The sequence below is a fragment of the Chaetura pelagica genome, unplaced genomic scaffold, assembly GCF_000747805.2.
Source record: "Chaetura pelagica isolate M959 unplaced genomic scaffold, ChaPel_1.0 scaffold3, whole genome shotgun sequence".
Classification (NCBI taxonomy): domain Eukaryota; kingdom Metazoa; phylum Chordata; class Aves; order Apodiformes; family Apodidae; genus Chaetura; species Chaetura pelagica.
This window is the reverse complement of record NW_009952974.1, coordinates 10,645,832-10,670,941: the sequence shown is the minus strand read 5'-3', so window position 1 is coordinate 10,670,941 and position 25,110 is coordinate 10,645,832. Positions and strand designations below refer to the sequence as shown.

The following is a 25,110-nucleotide window of genomic DNA, read 5'->3' as shown; positions in this document are numbered from 1 at the left end:
GGCCGGTCCCCACGCGAGTCAGCCCCGCCAGGGCGCTGCGCTCTGCCCTCCTGCTGGGGCGCTGGGAACAGCCAGACTGCCGGGGGTGACAGGACCCTCTGAAGCATCCAAGGACTTAACCCGGCATGCACGGACAGCAAACAGGTGTAAATGAGGCGTGGAAAGGTGTCTGAGTGTACACCAGACATCAGCAACGAAACAGGTTAGGTCTGTGGCTTTGTGCTCCCAGTTCAAAAAGCAAAAACAACCCTTTTGGTCTTTACATACATTTTTACTTTCGGTTCCTTGTCTCACTGCCCAGTTCCGTTAAGAGACAAGCTGCAAGAGGAAAATTGTAGTTGTATCCACTAGACTGTACAGGAGAGGTGACTAGCAGGCTTTAGTGTAGCTGTAACTGCTGGATTATACACATGGGGGTCTAGGCACACACAATTACTTCAAGCAGTAGTTACACTGTTCCCGTCACATCACCGTTTTGTCTACCATGGCTCATTTTATTTTAGATGGCTTCAGTTTTCTCCCCTGTATCATCACACTTTCCAGCTGGCTGCTGAACACTAAGAGATACTGACTTCTGCACATGGCATACTTCAGAATTTAATCATCCTTTAATCATCCTGCCTTTAAGTTTTTTGCTAGCTTGCTCTTTTCCTCTCACTAACTCTGCTTGCTCTCACATAGATACAAACATACAAAGCAAAGATTAAAAATAAAAATGAGCAGTATTTAGACATTGCTTTAAGGTAGAGTTGCTGTAAGTAGTGGGACACGCAAGACATTGGTTGGTCAGGACAGTGTTCCAGCAGCTATTGCAAAAATTGCAGAGAAAATCAGCACACTGTTTAACTCAGATGTTTAGCACAGAAATGCCATTTGAAGTTTTTGAGCACTACATTCATGCTGCAACTATGGCCCAAGTTACAAGCTCATAACAAAACCTCAGAGGCTTCCTTGAATGATATTGACAGTGATCTTTCCTACTGGGGGAGTGTCTCAAAAGCAGCTTTAGTAGTTTACAGTGGGTAATAGCCCACTGCTTTTATCTGCCATAGTTTATTTATCCATCTGCTGTCAACAGGAGCATCTATCACAACTCTCAGCTGCTTTGAGTTTTGTATTGTGTATTCGTTAGCACAAACAAGCCTGTGCTACACTCCTGGAGGAGTTCCTCCACCAAAGTGGGAAAAGCTGTGGCAAAACCTCTTGATTGTAAAAGACTGATAAAGAATTGAAAGCAACCAGCCAAATTTTTTATCTGAATTCATCTGGAGTAATTTTGGAGAAACACCAGGCTTACATTCAGGGAACTGCCATCAGGCTCTAGGCCAGTTCATTTAATGGTCCGGATAGCACAGGTGCCAACAATACAATCCCATGAGATTGACTTATTCTTACCCAAATCTGAACGGGGTGGTCCAGAGCAGAAGAGATGGCTGTGGCTGATGTGTGCAAACGTAGCGGTGCCAGACCCATTTCTGTAGGTCCAAATCATTAGGCTACTAGTGATGGGCCTAGCAGTAGGGTAAAGAACTGCCTGGGTGTTGCATGACTGATCTGCACCGTCCTGGGGAGGGTGGAGAACCCTTGGCTCTGGGAAAGCAGCAGCACAAGGCGTGATGGCCCTGAGCTCTCGTTCTTCTGATATGTCTTCTACCTTCTGGTCCCAGGAGCAGTAGGAACCCCTAGTTTGTTGTGCTGCTAGTTTTGCCAGCTTCTCTAATAATTTCTCCTAAGAAGTAAAATCACACTAACAGTCCTAATTACAGAAGCTATGCTGGGCCAGCCAGATCAATCCCAACTCCTGCATGGGGTTGTATTAGTCTGACTATCCAGTCTGGCTTTATCCAATTACCAAATGTACCCTGAATTCAAATCACTAGCAGAGCTCTGTGTAATAGTGCTTAAAATACATCAGCACAGTAGGTCTTCCCAGGTTACATCACTTCACAGCCTTCTAAATTTTTTATCTTGGCAAACAAACAAGTTTTGTGACTTGGAAAGTAACAAAATTACAATGAGACTAATTACAATGGTAATTAGTTTGGCTGTAATGAAAAGATGTGTGGACAACTAGCTCTAGTTGAAAGAGAGTTTTACAAGCCTTGGGAGTGGTTGTGCTTTGTGCTGAGTTGCAGCTGAAGTCAAGACCTGAAGAAAACTGCTCTATGAAGACTGATCAGAAGGAGAGGAGGAAGCAGGAATCACTTGAGTCACTATATGTCTCCATGCTTCAGTTGTCTTTACTGTTCACTTTTGTTTGGCTTCCTGCTCTAGATTTTCAGGAAAGTGTGCCAAAATGTACATCCTCATTGCGATAGTCATAGTTCATTTCAGTTCACTGAACTACCCAAGCTCATGCTACACTGAACTAGGCCCTTTACAAACTATGGTAAGGGTAGTCAGAATCTTCTACACCGTTTTTAACTAAATTATCCTGAAAGATTTTCAGTACCCAGGCCTTGTTTCCATGCTCAGTGAAACCTGTGCAGGGACTGAACATATCGTTATGCCTGATTCAACAATGAACATGCAATCTGGAGTCTGTGCCAGCTTTGTGTCAGCTGTGATGGGACAGACAATACCTGATCCTCCATGCAATGTGAGTGCTAATCTGGCATAAAAAGCCAGCTACAATGCTAAGCAGTCACACTCTTTACAGGAAATTTGCATTGCCAGTGTGAGCATCTGCCACAGCAGCACGTCCTATCTCATGGCTGCAAACTGTGCTGCAGTGCTGGCAGCTCAGGAGTTGCTCACTGTCTTACCAAACCGCCATCCTGAGAACTCCAGAAATTACTGTCAGAACTAAACATAGATGTAAATTATTAATTGCCTAGGAACTAGATGATGGGTAACTTGCTGGCAATACATTTGTATTTTCTAATTACATAGTTTTAAACATCCTCCTTATAAATTTCACTGCACTTACTTCACAACTGTGCAGGAAAAGCTGGGTGGATTTTTTTTCCCCCCCACCAAAACCTTATGTGTGGCTTGACTGAAGCTATCACTGAATTCATGCTGAATTTATCAAATTAGCATTTTATTTCCCCAAACAATAAAATATATTATTCTGACATTTTCAAACCAAAGCATTCATTTTTTTTAGTTTGTAATAACACTGCAAGAGTAAGGTTATTTCACTTTTTAAGTGAATTGGAAGTAAAATATTAATCAAAGGATTAGATAAAATCAGACCCATCATAGTTGTATGATACAAATATATCTTTAAAGCTCTAGGTAGTCTTAAAGATTCCTTTAGCTATACTGACAGTGTCAAGGCTCTCAAGATTGTAGGTCACATATTATTGCACTTAATCAGATAAGTGAAAAAGGTACCAGAAAACTGGGCTTAAAACTCAATAGGCCACACTCGCTGCTGAGGTAACTCTAGCACTGCTTATGCTCTACAATGAGCATAACTTACTGTGTCCTGTAAATACAATCAAAACTCTGCAAAAGGAAGCTGACACACCATCTTATCTCCTCCCTCTTACAAAGTATAGCTATTCCAGGCACTGACACAGTAAATTAGGTATGGCTTTAAGCATTTCCTGAATTGGAAATATAATACTCTTCTTCTATTTTCTCTGGAGTTGTGGAGAAAGAACACAGAACAATAATTCAAGCTTTTGGAGCTTTGTTTCTGTCACAGTGTATGTTCTCTCTTTTGCAAGTTTGTGCTGGAAAACTAATCCACAGAAAATAAGAGGATTTTCTTCCCCCTAGTTATGAGAAAGTGATTGTTTTTATTCCTTCCGTGAAAACAAAAAGCACCAACATACTTCAGATATCAGATGGTGTATGTAGGTACTATATTATTATCTAAAACAGTTACATATATTGATTAAATGGTATATTTAATCTTTAGCTACTGTAATAATTTCACCTTTTCTAGTGGGCTACACTCTTATTCAAATCAGTGGCTGCAGCTCATTTGTATTCTCCAGAGCCTTTGCCTCTCCCTTGACACCCAAAGATGTCCCCCACCCTGCTAAGTCAGCTGGGCAACCCAGGATGATAGCTACTTTGTGTCTGGGCACAGCAACATGGACAAACCAGCAAAAAAAATCTATCCAGTGTTTTGTCATTCCTTCAATATATTCTCATCCCCAGTGCCTTTTGGGATAAGTACTGGTTTGTTTAGCCACTGTCTTTTTTATTAAAAAGTGTACAGATTTACAGGTGTCAGTCCAAGCATCCAGCAAAGGAGCCAAGAGGGTTTGTTCATCCACTTGTCAGTCTTACCTTATACATAAATAGGAAGGTTGCATGAATAATGTAATATAAACAAAGAGAAAAATTAGCATGTTGGTTTGTGCAGTGGAACAGTAAGCCACCTCATCAGGCAATAGACATGTAGAGGAATACAAGTTAATTTTTCCTAAGCTGTGCTAGTAGAAGAGAGGACTCACCTCAAGCATCCCTTATGTACCCGCCAAACATGACAGATGTGATTTGCAGTGTCAGAGCTGACCTCACTCTTCTTCTGTTTGCAGTAAGGGAAATAATTTGCACAGAATTTAGCTTAATCTGTATAATTAATGTTGAGCACACCTGAAAAATCCACACTAAATGCAAACTGAATACAAAGGAACCAAATGACTACAGAATGTCTGTCTGGCTGGATTGCCAGTTTGTTAGTAGACCATAAAAATTCAGAGCAAATAAGCTGGTATATTCTTACTGATGCTGCACAGCATCTCAATGCTAACAATTTATCTCTAAAGGCTCAAGCAAAAATACCAGAGTACAGTTTGTAGATATTTACCAGAAGAACAAGGCAAACTTAGAGAAGTTTTTCAAGGATTTTACATCTCACAGGGCTCCAAATGGACCACTAGAATTGTTTTATGGAAACTTCACTAATAATTCATCAAAAACATCTTTGCAAGGTTGGGTTTTTATGTGCTTGAAACACTAGTTTATAAAAAAGATCCAGATCAACCAACGGGAATGATTATTCCTGGACCTTTGTTACTAGAACCTTTTTATTATATTATTTCTTACAAATAAGAAAGTAATTTTTGGAGCAGGGCCATCCTTTGATCAGGTGCAGAGCAGATGTACTATTTCATTAATTTCCCAGCTAACAGTAGATACTGTTTGGCCTTCATCATTCCAGAATATGGAATTCAGGTATCAAACTGCATGCTGATCAGCACTACTGCAAAGCACTTTTTGTGCTAGTGCTGCCTCCTTACACTCTGACTTCTGTTACAGTGCTGAGGGAGTCTCTCCTTGAAGGGGGACAGGCTATAACTTGGGAATTTACAAACATAAATTGTACATTGTAAAAAAACTATTTTGTTCGCTAACCTACTTCATAAAAGACCAGAATAAATACAGCTGCAAAAGCTCAGGAGCTTCCCTGGTGGGTGAGATCTGTACCAAGACAGCTAAATTAAATAGAAGAACTTCAAGCAAATGAGGATAGTTGAATAATATCAATTAGAATTCCCAGGCTTTAAAAAAAACAAAACACACTACAAAACAAAACACCAAGATTTTTTTCCAAAACAATGGCATTTTCTTGGAAAGGATACTCCATAGGGAAAAAAAATATATATTGGTATAACTTTATGTTAAATATAGTCTTTTAACTAACATGCTTATCACTGTCATTATTTGCTATTGTTTAGGAATAAAAGGGATTTTCATTTACTAAAACCCCAAGTAATTAAATCTCAGGAAGAAAATGCTTCAAGAAATGCTTCTAGAAATAAGAACTCATCACAGAAACAAATGAAATAAAGCAAACCACAATGTTCTCATTTCTAACTATGCATTCTACCAGAAGATGAAGATCCAGCTGGCTGGGACCCAAAGTACTGGCAGAGGGGAGTAAGAAAGGGAGTCAAAGTGACACAGTTAAATGTAAGGTAAAAAAATATCTTTCTTTATCCTGTTGCACCTTCCAGTGGATTAGATCACCAAGTACAACATGTTTTGTTCTGCCCTTAGGGGCAGACAGGGGATAGAGGGAAATGCACTGACATTATTCCAGCTGAACCCAACTTACTTGAGTGAGGCCAGTGCTCTCCAGTGTCACCACAAATTCAGGTTCTTCAATGTTTTTCTTTGGAGCTCAGTTTCTGCTGCTCATGAAATGTCGTGGCTTTGATTCAGAGCAGAAGAGAAGTTGCAGAAATAGAGGTGGGTTGGATTGTACCTCACTGGCTCAATTATGGAGCAAAACTTTCCTGCATCAAAGTTGCACCATAACAAGCTTTTTCAGAGAAAAGCAGGCAGCATGCTGCAGCTGTGCAATTTCAAACAAAACACCTCTTCACACAAGCTGTGGCTAAGCAGAGCCAGACACATGCAGCTGCACTATGTCCCAAAATATAACCCCACCCCTCCAATTTGCCCATCTTCAAATTAATGCCACTTCTTTAAAGTACATTAACTACCCTATGTTGTATTTTTAAAGTTCACTAAAGCACAGGTTTGGACTGGGACAGGATGGGTGCAGTTCTACTATTCTTATGAAAATGTTGTGTAATTTCTAGCTTAAATGTACACTGTAAGGCAAAATAAAGACTCATGTTATTTTGGGTTATATGTTATGTCTTCTGCTGAAGAGGTGTTTAGATCCCATTTAAAGTTGGTCAGAAGGTGAAATTACAATACAGCAGCTGTAATCCTCAGATAGTTGCAATATAAAGGTATGTATGATTTCCCTTGTGCCATAGTAGTACGTTTGATATATTTATTTCATCACAATAATATTTTATATGTCTGAAAGCAGATGGTCCGATCAAAGTAATACAATTAAATCTTCAATACACATCTTCTAAGGTTTTACACTCTATAGTTAATTGACTCAGACCCTGTAGTATTATACAAAGAAGGAATAGCCCAATTCATAAATACTAGCATTTTGTCACCATCAGAATCTGTCAGCATCTATAAATTTAAGTTCTAATCACTTTTAAAATAGAAGTTCAGAAAATACTTTAATGTGTTCTTTCTGGTAAATTTAGTCTATTGTGCTGAATTGTCTTTCACTGAATCTATTATGTGATACAGAACAGATCTAAGGATTAAGAACCACTGAGCACGAAACAAATCTTCAAGGATGGACCAAGTTAATAACAGTGTGGACAGTCACCATGTGAGGGAGCACTTGGTGTCAATTTGTCAACTCCTTTTAACCACAGTCGGCAATAGCGATTTTCTCCTTTTACTCTTCCACCAATCAGAAACTGTAAAAAGACCCAGTAGTCAAAGCTTTGCAGGTGCTCTTTTGTACTACAATAATATTAATTATGTATTCAAATCTTCAACTGCTGTTATTTCTTTGACTTTCTGCATCCACATTTTTAATGCTTTCCTTTTGCGGACTTTTTACTGCTTTCTAAGCCATTTTTCTTTCTCATTTGACTACCTCTCTTCTGTCCTTCCCTTTGTATGTAATAATTTTTCCACTCTCGTATTATTCAGACTGAATGTTCCCTAAATTTAAGCTGTAAAAATGTTTATTTTTATTGCAATATTGTTTAAGAAGGTTAATGTGTTTTTTTTTTTATTAGTGCACTCACAGAATTATGATGTTCTATTTGATTTCATGCTGGTTTGATTAAAAATCAGCCTAGGAATGAAGAGAAACCAGCAAAGAGTATATAGGCAGAGGCTGTTTCAAATAGAAATTAGAAGGGTTTTAAGGGTTTTAAAAATTGCTTACAAACTTTGAAGACAGTCAGCATGTTTACCACAACATTCCCAGCCTATGTAGTTATCTAGTAAAACACAGCATAGAGCAAATATAAGCATGAGCAAGGATTTTGTCAAAACCAGGGCAAGATTTTCAACTTTAAGAATTGACAAAGGTACCAGCCATAAAACGTGCATGCTGAGAAGGAGATAAATGGATTTGTGGCTTGTTTTTCTTAAAAAAAACAAACCAACCTGTTTTTGGTTTTCTTTACCTACCTCAGTGCTTGATGCTCCTAAACTGAGCCCTGAGGGATACCACTGGTGACCAGCCACCAACTAGATTTGACCCCATTTACCATAACTCTCTGGGCCTGGCCATGCAGCCAGTTTTTTACCTAGTGACAAGTATACTTGTCTATGCCATGATTCACCAGCTTCTCCAGGAGAATGCTGTGGGAGTTATGGTTTACCTAACCATCACTCGTGAGCCAGATTTCCTGGTAGAGCAAATATCAGTTACCCCTTCTTGGAATGGCAATGTCATAACCTTGGGTTGGAGACACAACATCACAGCAGGGGAACTCCTCTGTTAATAGAAACTGGGATTAAAAGGTTGCTGGAGAGGCCAAAAATAATCTGCTTCCACCTCTCCTTATGCCAAGGCTACATCAACCCAATTTACAGTGTAACTGTGTTAGCTGTATGGAAGTACTATAATCAGAAACAAGATCTACCTTAGATTAGCAAATTGTTGTTCCTCTGTCATTGCATGAATGATAACACATTCCAGGTGGATGCTATTGCATTATCAGCAATCTTTTAATAATAAATTCTCGTTTCTTCTCATCTTGGCTGTTTCTGAATACACATACCAGGGTGTACGTTGAGAAAAATATTCTTTAACAAACTTTGCTTCCCCAGGCTAGCTATTAAAGGCCTTTGAGGAAAAAGAAAGAACAAAACAAAGTATAATTTGAAGATACTTCAGTGATTTTACAAGAAAAACAAACTCATCTCTGTACATGGCTTAAACTACAGACTACATACCTATGCCAACTGCATGCCACTGTTCTTCCCCTGCTCTGTAATTCATAATGTGCCACAAAAGACTGTCTAGCAGTTTTGACTTCTGTGTTTGCTATTTTTCTAAGCTTAATATTCCTAATCCTTAAATCATGTGACCTTCTACTTTTAATGTCATTCCATTTTTAACAGATGAGTCTAATTGACTCCTTCTCAGCAATCCTCTAATCCGATCAACTTTGCCCAGTAAGGCACTAGATTTATTTCCTTCCATAGACTTGCTATAATATTGTCAGCTGGTGACCCCTAGAGATCTTTTGTCGCTGTGACTCATGGGCTTATTTCCTACCACTCTGATTCTTGCCCTCTCCATCAGTTCATTTAGCTTTAGGTTTATAGGTCTCTCTGATATCAGGACTCATGAGGGAACATTTTACCAATTTTAAGACCCCTCCTGCTGGACAAGTTATCTATATTCAGAGATGCACAAATGAGCATAATGTTATAAATATCTCAGCTGGTGGGGCAAGATTTCTAAGCCTTCCTGCAACTCCAAGCAGGAGCATAAGCATCCTACTGCTTTTGACGTTTTCCTGTCAACTCAGTGAAGCCCTCCTGCTGCCCTTAACCTTAATTTTTACACTCATAAAATATCAGAAATAGCATAGTGCATTTTTTTTGTTTTCAAGGACACACAGAAGGCTGTATTTCTGTTTATTTTGAGCTAAATCTTAACTTCACAGAGAAAGAACAATATTGTAATGAACTACTTTACCAACCTGAATCACGCATTACTCACAACATTTGCCACAACTGCCCAACTCTGGCCCTGAAGTCTCTCAAAATCTCTGTTATGCACCCCTTTCTCTCTGATGGTGTTGTGTGGTGATGCTGGTAGCCCCATCAGGGCCTAGGGAGTTTCAAATATCCTCCTCATCAGCTATCCACATGCATCTGCAGCTCTGTTCATTTGCCTAGCTCCAGTGACAGCTGAGTTTCTTTGAATTGCAACCCAAAAGCCAAAGGTGTGTGAAAATTAATGGCAATCAATAGCAAATGGACTTGAAACAGTAGACTCTACCTTTGCTTTGTGCCTCTGGAAAGAAGAGGGACAGCACTGAAGAAATTACTTCTGTTTCCTATTAAATATTTTTATCATCCTATCCTGAACCATGCCCCTGTTAAGTGCAGACAAGTCCTTCTATATCAGCTTCTGCTCCATACATAAAAGGGTGTCCTCCATAGTCCTACACTACATCTTGTACTTGCAGACCAGCAGGCAGCAAAAGGAGAAAACAGAGTGTGGAAGGGCTGACGCTGAGGAAAGAAGACACACTGTATATTCTGAAATGTGCAATGAAAACAAAGGCACAAGAAATGAGCTGGAAAGCTAGTTGCTTACACGCTTTGGAGTTTTCTGCCTAACTGAACATTTATTGCATATATGCAAGATGTTTGTATCCTGCCCCACATGCCCCCAAGTTTATCATGCCTGGTCAAGCAGCATTTGCAAGTCTGAAGTCAGATCTGAAAGATTCAAGAAAGTATAAACTATCTGTCCTAATTGCTTAAGCAACAGAGATCCAGGACTGGAGATAAAGGATTAATAAAAAGAGGAAAGGCACTGCACTGGTGAATTTACGTTAATAACAGGCAAAGTTAGATACAATTTTCAGGTCATTGCATCTCTGCTATTCCCATTGCTGTAGGGACTTAATCCTCATCTATCTGTACTGCACATTGTGTGGGTTAATTGGCATTTCTGCATAAACTATAAAATATGAAGTGTGCTAATAATTATAAGGTACTTAAAAAGTATTAACCGCTTAGAAAATCAGTAATGTCTGAATAACTTAGTTCTGAAAGTTATACTAAATTTGAGCATTCAGTTTTAGATCACTTCAAATTTCAGCAATAAACACCTACAAATCATGTGATCTGAGAATCAGCAAAAAGACAGGCTAGAAACTAAGGGAGATTAGCTCTTGGAGAAAAAAATAATTGCGTTGCTGCTCTATCTTGCTTCAGGCTCCTAACACTGGGATTTATTTAGAGAAAAATCTGTTCAATGCTTCTTTTGAATTCTTTGTCTTCTGATGCCATAACATGGGGGAGAGCAGACTGCAGAGCACCAGGTGGCCCAGATGCACAGAAATGATCTCCTGACTGAGTCCCACCTGGTGCTGCTGCCAGGGTGCCCCACAGCAGGGCTGTCCCTGGTGGAGCACCCAGCAAGGTGGCTTTGATGCAGGGCTGACTGGGCTGCCTGTGCTGCAATGTCATCCCACCTGCCCCTGGGCCCCTGTGGGTGCTGCCTTGTTGCCTCCCACATTATTGGCAGATACACCAGCTAGGGGGAGGTCACTTTTGCAGCTGCTGATGAAAGAAGACTGCAGCAATTTGATGTAACCAATTCACACCCTTCTCAAAGAAAACTGCAGACTGTCATGCCACCTGTGCAAACATGTCAGGAGGGAAAGTAACCACAGGGATGAGCAATGGCTGCTGCCCACATGCTGCCACTGCCCTATGGTTGTAGAAGGCATAACAGGAGCCTCTGCCTTTCACTTAGTGGACTCTTGGAGCTGTCATTACATGTTAATTTCTTTTCTGAAACATTTCCCGAAGGAGAAGCTGTTTCACTCCAACTGCTTTGCATACATTAATGTAGCAAATATACAGGGTTCTTCTAGGGCATTGCTCCTGGATTCACACTAGCTGACAATTTAGTAAGGAATGTGCAACATCTACCATATGTTAAACTTAACCCAAGGGCCAGATGTCTAGGTGTACCTTATACAAAAGTGAAGCAACACTTTCAATAAAAGCCTAATCATGATTACTAGGGAGTCTGCTGACTAGGTTCTGGCAGGAAGGTAGCACGCTGGAAATAAATCTTTGATATTGCCCAATCCCCTAGAAATCTGAGTGATCTGGCCGACCTGTGAGACAAGCTCCGTTCTTTGGCAATCTGGCCTCCTTGCACACATGCTATGTAGAAACCAACTGCTGGAAATAGTCAGCTTTCAGGCATGCAGGAGTTTCAGGCAGTGGCACATACTGGCAGCCAGATCAGATCTATCTTGCCAGGCTGGGAACTGGAAGAAAGGGATACCCCACCATGAAAAATCTTTCAGTTCACTTGGCAGCTGATACAAACCCTGTAGCTGTACTTATTCCACTGAGACTCTGCTAGAGAAAGCTTTAATGCACTCTTTACTAACACCTTTTCAAATCCCAGTGAAAATCAAGCTGTTAAAAGTTTGCAGTCATGAGCTGGTTAAAATTAACACTAGCATAAATCCCAGTGTCTAGCCTGAGAAGCTGGCACTTGATAAACCACTGTCATTGCACCAGAACAAAAGCAGTTACTGGGTGATGGTTCACCATTTAAGTGTCACATTAGCAATAACTACAGCTGGATGAAGTGTAATTGTTTTTAAGAAACAGCTTAATTTTGAAATACTGTTGTAAGCAGAGCAATTTTTATTTTGATGTGTTTTGAGAAACGCAAGTGGTTACAAACTACTTCCTTCTACACTCAACTAGCCTGCTCCTCACTAGAAGGCACTGTCGCAATGCCCTCCCATTGCCCTCCCATTGCCCCAAATACAAATCAATCTCCCTGCGGAAAAAGAGCAAAGCTATCTCAAAAATTCAAGAACCTGCAACAGGAGGACGCATTGTCAAGCATGATTTCAGCACCACCAGATCATCTGTGCATACTTGCAACCCTCTGTCATGCCAGATTCATTGATCATGGAGAATAATGCTCTCCCAGTGCTTGTTAGGAGCACAATTACACCAAGTGAAATCGATTAAAATAAAGCCCCCATGCTTCTCCAGAAGCACATACTCTGGTGAGTCTCTGCTTACCTACTTTGTGAGCTGGATCTACTGATTGTCTTAAATGAGCCCAGCAGCAACCCACTACCAAGAAATAATATATCTGAGAATGTATCCTTATGCAAGCCAGTTATCACCTGCTCTACAGCAGCTACAAAAGGGAGTTTTAGCTTCCTGAAGCCTGATTTAGTACATGTTTGTGCATGTCTAAGTGCTCAGACTAAGAGTGAAGCAAAAGCAGCTGTGACTCTGAGTAACTTCAGTGAACTTATTTAGTCAGCAGCAGCAATGGGAACCGTGAAAGTTACAGGAGGGGTTTCAATTTCCTGTACTTCTCCTGCATGATTTTAGGGGAGAGAACTCTGCAGAGACCTCTAGAAAGATGGCATTGGTCCTGCTGCCACTGCTGAGCCTTCCATGTGTGCAGCACATTCCTCTCCACCAGTTGATGCTTGTTGGCACTGACACTAAAGTGAGTTTGAATAAAAAATAATTCCTTCAGAAGGAGCTGTTTCACATCATTCTCTTTTTTTTCTATCTTACAGTCTTCCTACAGCAGCTGCAGGCAAAGTAGTTGTTGGTATTGCTGCCAAAAGTCAGAATGCTCTTCCTTGTTAATTTCATTTATTTGTATGAGAAGTAGTGGGTTTTCAGGTGTAATGAAACTGTCTCAGACTTGATCATCACGTTAAAGAGTCAACTCCAGAGAAACAATACTAGCCCCAGATGCATTTTTTGATCGTGAGTTATCTGACAGAAAACTGTTACTAAAAATAAGACTTGGGCACAAACTGATAACAGCCCATATTCCTGTGTTTCCATATAATGCTTTATGGCAACATGGACGGTTCCTCATAAGTCACACTACAGAAGACATGTGGGTACTAATAATTTAGGATTCTATTAGCGCTTTTTTTCACACAGACACAATGTGCTGCAAATATTAACTAGGTGTCACTGTACCCCTTTAGGATAGCTCAGTACTATGAAATCAATTCGAACATACTATGAGATACGTTTATAAAGAAGTATCTTCAGTCACTGTTTTAATATTTTGTTGTAACTATCAGTTAGTGCTTCCTCTCTGAAGTATTCATGCATTGACGTGTATCCAATTATGCTAATGCTCATATAGCAGGGTGAAAATAGACTCTAAGATTAAAAATGAATAGTTAACCTTGAATACTTGAGGCAGACACCCTCCATATTTTCAGATGTGCTAATTTATCCTGTTCATTGACAGGTTATTACAAGTGTATTTTATTGACCATGTTACAGTGCATATTCAGAGTCCCTTTAAAATGCACATTACTGGCAATCTAATTCAATAGCTCATGTGCTTTAGTGCATATAGCTATATTTTCAAGAGCAAGGGAGGATGTCTATGCTCTCATGGCCAAATACAAATGTTCTTTTGGAGCTGACACAGGCTATTCTACTTGCAACCAATTAGAGATGCTGGACTGCCATGTTGGTCATAAAATTCATGTATAAATATGTACCAAGGCACATATGTTAATTCATGTGCGCTCTAATAGCTGTGTTTTCCAGATGACAAAAACATCATCTTCAAAGGATGCAAGATTGAACCTTATTATCTATGCATTAAAACCCTAATGTTTTTTGCTGAATACATATCTGAGTGAGAGCTTGAACTTAATGCCATCTGGGTCATATTAAAAAAATCTCACAGTAACATCAATGTTCAAGGTTATTATGTCCTGCAATGGCAAACTGCTATTTAAGGAAATCTCTCTTTTTTTTTTATTTCTTCCCCCTCCCAGTATAAAATAAACTCATTGATCTCAATATAGATATATACCCTGAAAATACATTTGGTTTGAAAATCACTTAACATAATGTTGGGAAATTCTCCATATTCTCTCTTCTATGGCATTGCAGTATTTCCTCTATATTAGGTGTTTAATACTTTTAATTAGGGCCTAATTTAACCAGCCCTTGCTGCTCCCTGATAGACAACACTTGTACACAGTCACCTTCCAGAAAGGTCCAAGTCTGGAAATACAGCCAATGCTAAAACCAAACACAAGATGTATTCTCCCTTGCACGCACCTAACTGCACATGTGCTCCCTGGTCTGTGATAAATCCCAGAAATAGTCCCCAGGGAAAAGTAATTGAGGTATATGGAAGAGTAAGGTGTGGTACCATAAAGATATGGTGGGATAAAGATCAAATCTTCTATAGAGTGCCAATGCTGCTGGAGAGAATAAACAAGTTTTTGAACACATGGACTTTCTTCAGTCCTGGAACAGAGTCACTAGACCTCAAGCAAAATACAGGTAGGGGGAAACTACTTGGAGTTTAAACCCTTTAAATAAGTTGAAGGAAAAGGATAACTGGCTCTTGTGAGGCACAGATGCCTGACATCAAGGAGGGGAGGCAGAGAAGCTGTCAGGACTGCAGGACGTAGAGTCAGCAGCTCTGGAACCGCAAGCATGGTTTGCAAAAAATTATCTGTACTGAATTTATGATTTTTAATAGGCAGTGAAATTACATGTTGCTCTTCCTAGACTCATCTCTGGAAAGCAGTCCTGAGATGCAGTGACTGTTCCTGGAAAACACTCCCCTGAAAGCAAGATGTATTCCTGTCCTTGCCAGCTCTTTCTGGTTCTGACCTGCACCCATCTTCAAGCTTGCTTCTTCTACTTCAGAACTGAAGAATTTTTGACCTAAAAACTTCTCTTTCCTCTTAATCGCCTTCAAAAGTATCAGTCAGAATGATAAGAACTTACTCCTTCCCACAATCTTGTAGCTGAGAATATCAAATTACATATAAGCTATAATCTTAACAAAATCTCTTTGACTCTGAACAGACTATAAGTAGCAAAAAGTTGTATACATCTACCTGTTAAAAATAATTCAAGTTTCTGCAAATTGCTTAGACAGCTGAACTGACAAACAAAGAGTAGACAAGAGTAGGAATTAAACCTTAACCTGTGACTCTAGAAACTGATGGTCCATTTGCCTCTGGTTACAGAGTGTAGCTTGCACTGTCGTTGTCACCTGGCTGAGTGAGTCACAGGTGCTTTGAAATCAGTTTATTGCCTCCTTGCAGTTTGGAGGTGCTGCTAAATGATGTTCGGTGGCATTCTCTGCAGAGAGACTTAAGACTGATGGAGTGGTGGAGATCATGTTGACTGTGCAGCTGGAGGAAGCCTGTCTGTCTGCCTATGGTATTCTTTTTCCATTAAGCAAGTGGTTCTAGCATCCAGGCTAGCCAGCTTGTCAACTTTCAGGGGCACAAGGTTAAAAATACTTCAAAACTTGAGAAAACATAGGCTCTTTCTGCTATGAAACCTCTCATTTGAAAGTAATAGTTCTTCGGGTTTAAAAGTAATAGTGAGTTTTGAACCCTGAGGCTTGTTCAGAGATCTCACATTATCATTGAATTGCATATGTTTAAATATGGTTGGATATGTGCCCTAAGGAAACAGTACCAATGGTGGTGGTAAGTGAGCTGCACTATTTCTAGCTTGGGGTCCATCACAGTCAGCAGGGGCAGTTTCCTGAAGGGCCTCATGGTTCACTTATATCAATGCTGGTGAGTCTGAGATACTAGGACTGCATCTTGCACCTCTTGTGAGTTGCCTTTATGTTCTCTGAAAATATACCTGACAAACATTTTCTTTGTGTAATTTTTTAAGTATTTGGGGGGTTTTGTTTGTTTGTATTGTTTTTTGTTTTTGTTTTGTTTTAACCTGAAATATTGCTCAGTTGGGCATAAAGAACATTTAAAATTATTTAATTTTTTGCTCTGGCTTTTGGACTAGTTCATATACCAATGCTTGATGGAAGTTACACAGTTGGATAAGTACTTTGCCAGAATTTCTAAGCATCTTTGAAGAGGACTAGTACTATCTGCAGTGCAGATGGTAATTTAAGCAAATATAACCAAAATTACTTGTGTGTACTTATTGTGGTAAAATCTTGTGTAAGCCTAAAGTAGTTAATTTACTTCACAGCCCAGAATCTAAGGCACTAATTAAAAAGTCTTTATTGTTTAAGGAATTTGGCAGACAAAATCTGAATCTGAATAGTAAATATATTTTCTATTTTATGTCTCTGTATGTTTGCTATTGTTTAACTGTTCAATACAGTATTCATACAATGAAATCTATCAGACAGTATAAATCAATATGCACATGATTTGTCTGAAAAAAACCCCACCTTTCCTGTTGTTTGCTTCATTAAAAATAGCATTTTTCCGCAGCAGAAAAAAGAGATCTTAAACTCTTGTAACTCCTACATATTTTGAGTTTACATATTGCACTGTTTCAAGTAGTGAAAAAATAATCTTATATAACTTCAGAAGTACAAAAAAAGAGACAACATAAACTTATCCCTTTAAGGAAGAGACAAGAAAAAGCCCTTAATATCTTGTCACTTGCGGGGAGTCTTGGCAGAGTTAACAAAAAAGAGCTCATACTTTATTACTTGTCTTACAAAGCAGTGGAGGAAATACTCATTTCCTTTTTCATTATTAAAAGCTACTATGTTTCTGGCTATTAGGAAAAAACTATCAGATGTAAAAGCAAGTACAAAACCTGTTTCATCTTCCTGAACCACAGTATTAATAGATTCTTGGAATATATTCAGATATCGCTTGCTAAGAAGCCTGTGGCAGAGAAAGGAGATCCTGCCCTTCTGTTGAGGTGATATAAATGACCGTAAGAAAGTCCTTAGCTGATTTTAGTGCTTCAACTTTCTTTCTGAACAACGTTTAAAAATATAGGGGTATTTTTAAAATTTTCAAGTGACAAATGAAGACTACTTAGATGGCTTACAACTTTAAAATTGACAGTGATTCTCAGATGAAATATCACGGTCATGGTTGATATGGAAAACTAATTTGTTCTGCTTTTTTTTGTATCAGGGGATTTGGTGGTCTCACCTCAGTTCGGCAGCAAGCCATCACTCCTACATCTCATTCTGTACATGTCTTGCCTCTCTCTTTCAGTGAGCTGGGTAAGATGCCATATGTTAGTTTCTCTTACTCTTGCTAGAGGTGATCTTATTTGTCATCTTCGATATATGTGATGACTTATTTCCATTTTAATTCTGAGGTACTGACTATTTTTGTTATTTGAGGTTTTCTGTTTCTTATAGGTTCGCACATCCCACCCTTTTTTCTGCCTCCAGCTTCTTCATGATTAGTATTCTAGTTTGGAGTTTTCAATCAAAAACATCCACAGGTAATGAACAGTGATTCATTGTTAGAACTGTTAAATTATACTTTGCACTGTTAAATAACGGGATATGGCATCAATGAAATGGAATCTGACACTGTTTCACTATAATCCCTTTCATCATGGATGGCATTACTTTAAAATTGCTTTCAGCTACCACACTGAATTAAGGGAAAAAATTACCAACTTGATTGTGACCTGCTCAAACTTGAGCCACATAAACTGCAACCTAGAATATTTATCTAGCTGAGTAAGTCCGAGTTTGTCAATCAGCTGCTTAGCTGAGATACTTCTTTTTCATAACTTTTCCAGCAGATTAAGCATATTAAATTATGAATTTTACCATAAACATAAAGAACTCAAAGAAAGATTTTACCCATGGTCCTTTTTTTTGGTCACAAGGACATAGTCTTTTGTCTCCATGAAAGTTGTCTCTGCAGCATACCACAAGCCTCCACTGGTAAACTGGTATTCACAGAACTACAATGAGGCCAATACAAAACTTTACTTGTTTTTCTTTTTTAAATCCACACACAGCCTATAATTTTTAATATTTTTTCTCTATCATCTTACAGATCAGTGCTTTTCTGTCTTTTAAAAAAAGTGGACATAGGGGTGGGATCTTGCTCCAGAACTGGTAAAGGGAACTGAGGATCTCCTGTCCCAACCTGTGTTAATGGCTTTAACTTTGCAGGCTCTGCTCTTCATATATAGTTTCGGCAATCACACTCCATGTTTTGTCCAAGTCAATAATCTACTTTTTTTGGTCTAATAATTATTTATCTGTCTGCTTTTGCTTTGGTTCACTCATGAATGCAATGGCTTTCATGGCATTTGTTTGATTTTCCTAGGTATTGCCCTCATTTCTGCTGTTGTTAGAACTATCTGCAAATGTTGAGCTTTGCTGCCTTTCTCCTCTCAGGGCTGTGCTGGTTCTCAGTCCCACGTGGAACATCAGGGTGTTTTCCACCTTCTGCAGATTTCTTCCTGGAGCGGACGACTTCAGTTGTCTCAGCACGTCAGCAAGTTAGCCAAGATCCAGGATTACTGAAAGACTGGGAATGAAGTTTTTGTTCACAGTTCCAGCCACAACTCAACCCACTGTAGGAAACCAGAGTAAGTTCCTAAAGGCACACAGCTTAAACAGGTTGCATATTCCCTTATAATTCCAATTCCTTTGGTTAAAAGACATCTCACCCATACATTTTAAATATATAGGCAGTTCACTGATCAAGTCTTTGTAATAAACTTTGAAGTAAACTTACTCCAAGTAAACAGTGTCTGATGTGCATGATGTGTTAAACATGTTCTAGTTACTATAGGAAATGAGGTGATCCTCCAAGAGGGGGATTTTTCACTGACACTGCTGATTCAAGTGAAAGCTCTGTTAAAGTATCTTCCCGTTGTCTTTGGTACTGTTGGATATTCAGCTGTCCCAGAGCTTCCAGCTGCCTCATTCTTCCCATCAAAGCCTATTCTTGCCTTTTGTTTGTTACCCAGAAATACTCACCCTGGGCTGTGCTCGCTCCCTTTGCTTGTAGCATCCTCTTCCTATACAGCTCTCTCTGGTGCCACTCAAAGATCACACGCCAGAACTACACTTCAGTTGATGCTTTGTGGCAGTGTTATGACCTCAGTCAGAGTACTTTCATACCAGCACTATACTATGTGTTGCTGTAATCACCGGTAAGACAAAGTTGTGCCTACACTAGGACTTGTTTACCAACAGAGGAAAAACTGCATTTAACTGGCACCATTTCCAAATATGTTTTCCTGTATATTGCCAAATTAGGCTTTTATTTTAGTACAATAAGCACTCTTAACGAAGACAAGCTATGGACTAACGTCTGAAACAAAAATCTGGTAACTAATTACTAGTCTCCAGTCTAGGAAGATTAAAGTGCCAGTTAAGGCATTAAAAATGTAATTCAACTGTTGCGATCCACGACCTATTATATCTCCTTTTTGGAGTGTATTTAGCTTATCAAGATCTGCTGAGAGGTCCCCACGTGGCGATCGCTTCTCACAGAAGATTGGTGAGCTTCGGCACTGAACTTTCGAGTGAGTAACTTGCTCAGTGCTTACTAATATTTCCAATAACAGCAGCCAATCTCCAATTAGAATTTACGAATGCTCGGTTTATTGTGGGGAAAACAAAGCAATTTGGGGGCAGGAGGTTCAAAAAGGGTAAGTAAAGCACATACGAGCTGTGAAATATTTTTTAAGCATCAAATAACAAGAACTTATGTCTTAATACTTATATATGGGTATACCTTGGTTACTTATTTATGAGGGGAGGAGGAGGAATATGCCGCCATCTTTAGGTCAGTTTTGTCTGCTGACCTAAAGGGCATTTCATGTTCGTGTGAGGAAATACCAGGTCCTTCACACCCACTATTTGCCACATTTTCCTCATCTCTCCTGTTTATCCCCTCTATCACTTTTATGGCTGACCAGTGAACTAGCTAATGTTTTCAGCTGAACCAAACCAGGAACTAGCTATTAGTCAGATTAGGTCCTTGATCTTGCTGAGAGGCTGTGTGAAATCCCATTCTTAAAAAATGTGTTATATTCTCAGTTTTGCTGCAGACTTCTTGTATGACCTTTAGCAAATCCCTTAAGCTTTTGTTGTTTCCAGTTGTGAAATTGAGATAATTATACTCTCCAGCCTTTTGGCATGTGAAGATTAATGTATTAATATGCATGAGAGGTTCATGTTCTACAGTGATGGAAGCCATGGAAGTTCCTAGTTCAACTCTTTCATGTGTTTGAGTTTTATTCATTCACAGCTACAGAGAATTAATTCCTTCTAAAAGCCTGAGCAAGCCAGACAGTTCCACAACATCTCAATGACATTAAACTGGAGTTCAAAAGAAGTAAAAATAATCTTTAGTCCACTGTCATCTTCATGGTGACTGTATCCAAAATTCATTCAAACCATCATAGCCTAAACTGTGATTGCTGCAGGTTCTAAAAGGCATTCGTTGCAAAAAGGTTATTGTTGCCAATACATTAATAGCTAGTGTGTAAATATTCTAAATGTATGCACAGCTCTGAATTTTGAATGTTTGAAATGTATAATCATTGGTGTGCCATCATGATTTTGGTAATGAGTGCTTATGGTGCTGGAGTGAGATAGTAGTTTCTAAGCTGGTGGTAGATTTCCATCAAGAGAGAGGCTGTGTTTGCTCTCCAGCTCTGCAGAGAAGCTCATATAGGTTCCATTATTCTTTTAAGTGATGTCTTCGGTATGCCTGTCAAGGCTCCTCACATCCAGAGGGGTGCTCACACAGACGTGAGAATTTCCTGTATCTACAGCCTGAGAAATAGGATGGTCAAATAACAAAATACTGAAGAAAAGTGTTTGGTGTTCCCATGAAAGAGAACAGTAGTTCATTCTGTTTCTCATAGAAAAAATCACTAGTCACAGTGGCACGTGTTATGGCACTGACTGTCCTTACCAGAAAGGCAATGAAAGTTACTAATGCAAAGACCAGTAACAGCATGGGGTATGGCTTATAAGGAAATAATTAAAGGGCCTATTTGACTATATAACAATAAATACTAGCTTAATGGTTACTGGTTCAGTGGTCATTAATATCCAGAAGACAAAATGTCCTTACCTGAGTTTAAGGAGTCCATTTGCTGAGTAGAACAGCTTGCAAAGGTTTACAAGGAAGGGAGGGAAGAAGAGAGACAAAGGCATCACGGCCTTCAATCTAGGAAAAAATAAAAGTGGTTTATTTTCTAAGGTCATTATGCTCTGCTAGACATTAACTTCAGTGAGACTGAGTAAGAACACAGCTGAAACTGACTTCTAAATCAAAGGTTTTCCAGTGTATTAAGTAAGATGATTTTTGTAATGGGAATTGCCAAGAAGATTCTTAAGTTTTCTGTGTGAGCAGAAACTAATCTAGGCTGCAAACTTTAATGAAAGCAAGCATTGTAGTGATAATGACAGGTGTGTTACCCATATAACTATACATTCACTAGAAGAGAAAGGGAGATAGAAAGCTGATGTTGTGTCAGCCTTCATATCTCATAATGTCATTTAAAGCACAGTCATCTCTCACCACTAGCAAATTAAAAGCTTTCAAACTTTATGTACATAATTGCAGTGAGCTGTGCTACAACATCTAATAGTCATAACAGCAACATTAGGCCATTTTTGGGGAGTGAGGATCGTTTTACTTCACTTGTTTCTCTGAGGTAGAAGTGCTAGTAGAGAGAATAGTTCCTTCCCTAGTTCAGTCTATGCTAGGTTACATGACTGTTCAGCTTGCATCTGCTATTTTTCTACTAAAAAAAAAGGGAGTGGATGCTACCCCTTCTGCATGCTATTAGTGTGTATGTACCATTGCTTGTGAACCCCAGTCCTTATGCTTGTCTTTGCCTTTACATGGGTATGTTTATGTTTAAAGCTAATTAACAGGTCTGAAATGTTATTATAAACACTAATGTTATTTGAACCTAGAAATGAAGTTCAAGTTATTTTGCTCTAACCTTTTTTTCCTCCCCTACTATCTGCAGAAGGTAATGCTGGGGACTATCAAAAGATCTGAGCATTGGCTTAACTCTTCTTCCATAGTGGCTTACAGTGTTTTAGATATTGCCAGTTCTGATTGCAGCCTGGCTATGTAAAGCCTTCTTTCCACTTTGGAATAAATCATTTGATAATTTGACTCTGTGACCCAGAACATCTCCTGGAGCCCTGTGTCTTCAAGCATTAGGAAAGACCAAATCATGTTCAGACAGGACTGTAGTGAACTGTTGTCGTGGTTTAAAGCCACCTGGCAACTAAGCACCAGGCAGACTCTTGCTTGCTCTCCCCTGGTGTGACAGGGGAAAGAATTGGAAGAGTAAAAGTGAGAAAACTCATGGACTGAGATAAATACTGAGATTAAGTATAAAAAGCTGTGCAAGCAAGCAGAGCAAAATAAGGACTTCACTCACTACTTCCCCGCCACAGGCGTGTTCAGCCATCTCCAGGAAGGCAAGGCTCCATCATGTGCAACAGTTAGTGGGGACAACGAACACTATCACTCCAAATGTGTGTGTGTGTGTGTCCTCCTTCCTTCTTCTTCCCCCACCTTTATATGCTGAACATGATGTCATATAGTATGGAATATCCCTTTGGACAGTTAGATTCAGCTCTCACAGCTCTGTCCCACCTCTTGTGCACCCCCAGTTTACTCACTGGTGGGGTGGAGTGAGGAGCAGAAAAGGCCTTAACTATAAGTGAACACTGCCCAGCAATAACAAAACATCTGTGCATTATCAGCACTGCTTTCATCATGAATCCAAACCACAACCCCATACTGGCTACTATGAAAAAACCTAATTCTATCGAAACCAAAACCAGCACAACTGTGTTCATTTCGGAGAACAGTTATTTTAAGTGAGCCCTAGCTCCTTCTCTGGAATCTCCCAAATCTGCAGAGTGCTACACTTTTCAGTGTCTGAACAGTCTTGCGGAAGAACGACTGCCTGCAATGCTTTGAACAGCAGAGCCTTCAGCACTGCAGGGCTCTTCCTCCATGTCTCCAGCAGGGGACCTGCTTTTCAAAGGCAGCTTGGCCTGCTGAAACCGGCTTACTATTCGTTTCAAGGTCTTGCTGTTGCTTTTTCTATCATCTTACCCGCCTCTGAGGCTCTGATATTTTTCTTGAGTTGTATCCTGAAACCACGGAACATTTCCCACAGGTCCCACTGTTTATAAAATTACTATCCTGCAAAGTTCTTCCTGTAAAAGCTGCTCGTTTCAAGAAAATGTGAAGAACACTCTAAAAACTCCCAAGGTTGTAGCATTAGTGGGACAATAAGTGGGACAAAAATTACTATAATGGTATCAGAGGTAAACCAGCAGTTTAAATAGTGATATGTCAGGAGCATCACAGAAATTAATGACTCAGGAACCATAAACCACCCCCTGCCCCCCTGCTACCACCCACAACAACAGAGTACAGATGGAGAAGTTGGCTGTTATTTCATCAATAGTGAGTAACCCATTTTTCTGTGCTGATTGATTTGGCCTGTGCTGTTGCTGTCTTACTAATTTTTTTCATGTTATTGCTGGCAGAAAGGTCTTCTCTACTAACAAGTTTTTCTAGTCTTGGGGTTAAGCTTAATATTGAATGACAATTTAATACTTCCTCTTCCAAGTCTTGCTGACCTTTAGATAATTTGTAATGTGTGTATATGAAAATACTTTAATCACTTAGCTTTTAGATATGAGATTGAGAGGAATAATTATTTTAGCACAAAAATGTGCAATATTTTTTCTACTACTAGGAGCCCCTATACTGAGCTTAACTGTGGCATGTGAGAAAATGGAAATTCAGATTTTCAAGTTGCCGATACACCTGATGAAACATTAAGTAGCAGTTTGGCATTTATTCTTCCTTCAGCTTTCTCAGCCACACAACAAAACAGAAGTAACTTGCTTTCCTTTTTGGAATAACCTTCTATAAACTGAAAGTCTTCACTGAATATACTACACAAAAAAGTTAAGATAGTAAAAGAGGGTTATCCTGAACTAGAACTGAATAAAATACCTTACAGGTTATCTGTACCTTTTGACTTTAATTAAATCACACTTCATCAAACTTCCCAACAGTTTGTGAGATTCAGGTTCACTTTCAATCAGTGCTGACTTTGAAAGCTTTCTGCTCACTTATTTTCATTATTAGTTCTAATTACCTTAAATTTCTGCTGTAGTAGGAAGCAAAATTTAAAAATCTATGCAAGTGTTTTCTTACCACTCTTCCAGATCTCCCTAAGTCTTAAAATATAAAGGTTAGAAGGAGGCTATAGACTGCACCAGTAGCTATTTTCTCAATTTTTCATATTAAATAAAATCCTGCTGATATTATACAAGAAGTGACACTACTAACATGGTGAGGAGAAAAAATAATTTGTATTAATAGCAGAGGATCATCTAACCACAGCTTTTTAAAATCTCATTTCGTGTAACAGGGAGCAGGAGTATCGTTATTATTCTTTTATTGATTATTTGTTGAAACCACTTGGTTCTGGTGAGCCAAGAACAGTCCTTGGTGGCGCGAGCTGAGGCAACATCCGTGCCGAGGGCCGCGAGCAGCCAGCGGTGCCTGAGCCACTTCGCAGGACTGGAGCCCTCACCGTGATGAAAACCAGCGGTTTTTCCACAACTTCAAACGCAAAGACAAGTAACCTCGCAGCCGTCCCCTGGGCAGGAGCACTTGTGTGCCGGGAGCAGCGCTTCGCAAGACACCGCTGTGCTCGCGTTACCGGCCTAACAGGTGCTTCCCAGCACCTCCGTCCCGCTTCCCGGCGCCGGGGGCTCTGGCGGGGGCTCTGCCGGCCGGGCCCGCGCCCTCACCCCGCCACCCTCCG

At 39.6% G+C, this 25,110-nt stretch overlaps 2 protein-coding genes across 2 annotated transcripts in view; one reads left to right on the top strand and one right to left on the bottom strand.

Moving 5' to 3' along the window:
- The window catches only part of CERS6 (ceramide synthase 6), a 102,833-nt gene extending 101,360 nt beyond the window's left edge, over positions 1–1,473 (bottom strand). Inside the window, exon 1 of the mRNA XM_009996296.1 lies at positions 1,396–1,473. Coding sequence (XP_009994598.1) covers positions 1,396–1,473 — 78 coding nt within the window. The remainder of the gene's footprint in view (positions 1–1,395) is intronic.
- Positions 1,474–1,616: 143 nt separating this feature from the next.
- The window catches only part of STK39 (serine threonine kinase 39), a 104,959-nt gene continuing 81,465 nt past the window's right edge, over positions 1,617–25,110 (top strand). Inside the window, exons 1-2 of the mRNA XM_009996295.1 lie at positions 1,617–1,672; positions 17,424–17,515. Coding sequence (XP_009994597.1) covers positions 1,617–1,672; positions 17,424–17,515 — 148 coding nt within the window. The remainder of the gene's footprint in view (positions 1,673–17,423; positions 17,516–25,110) is intronic.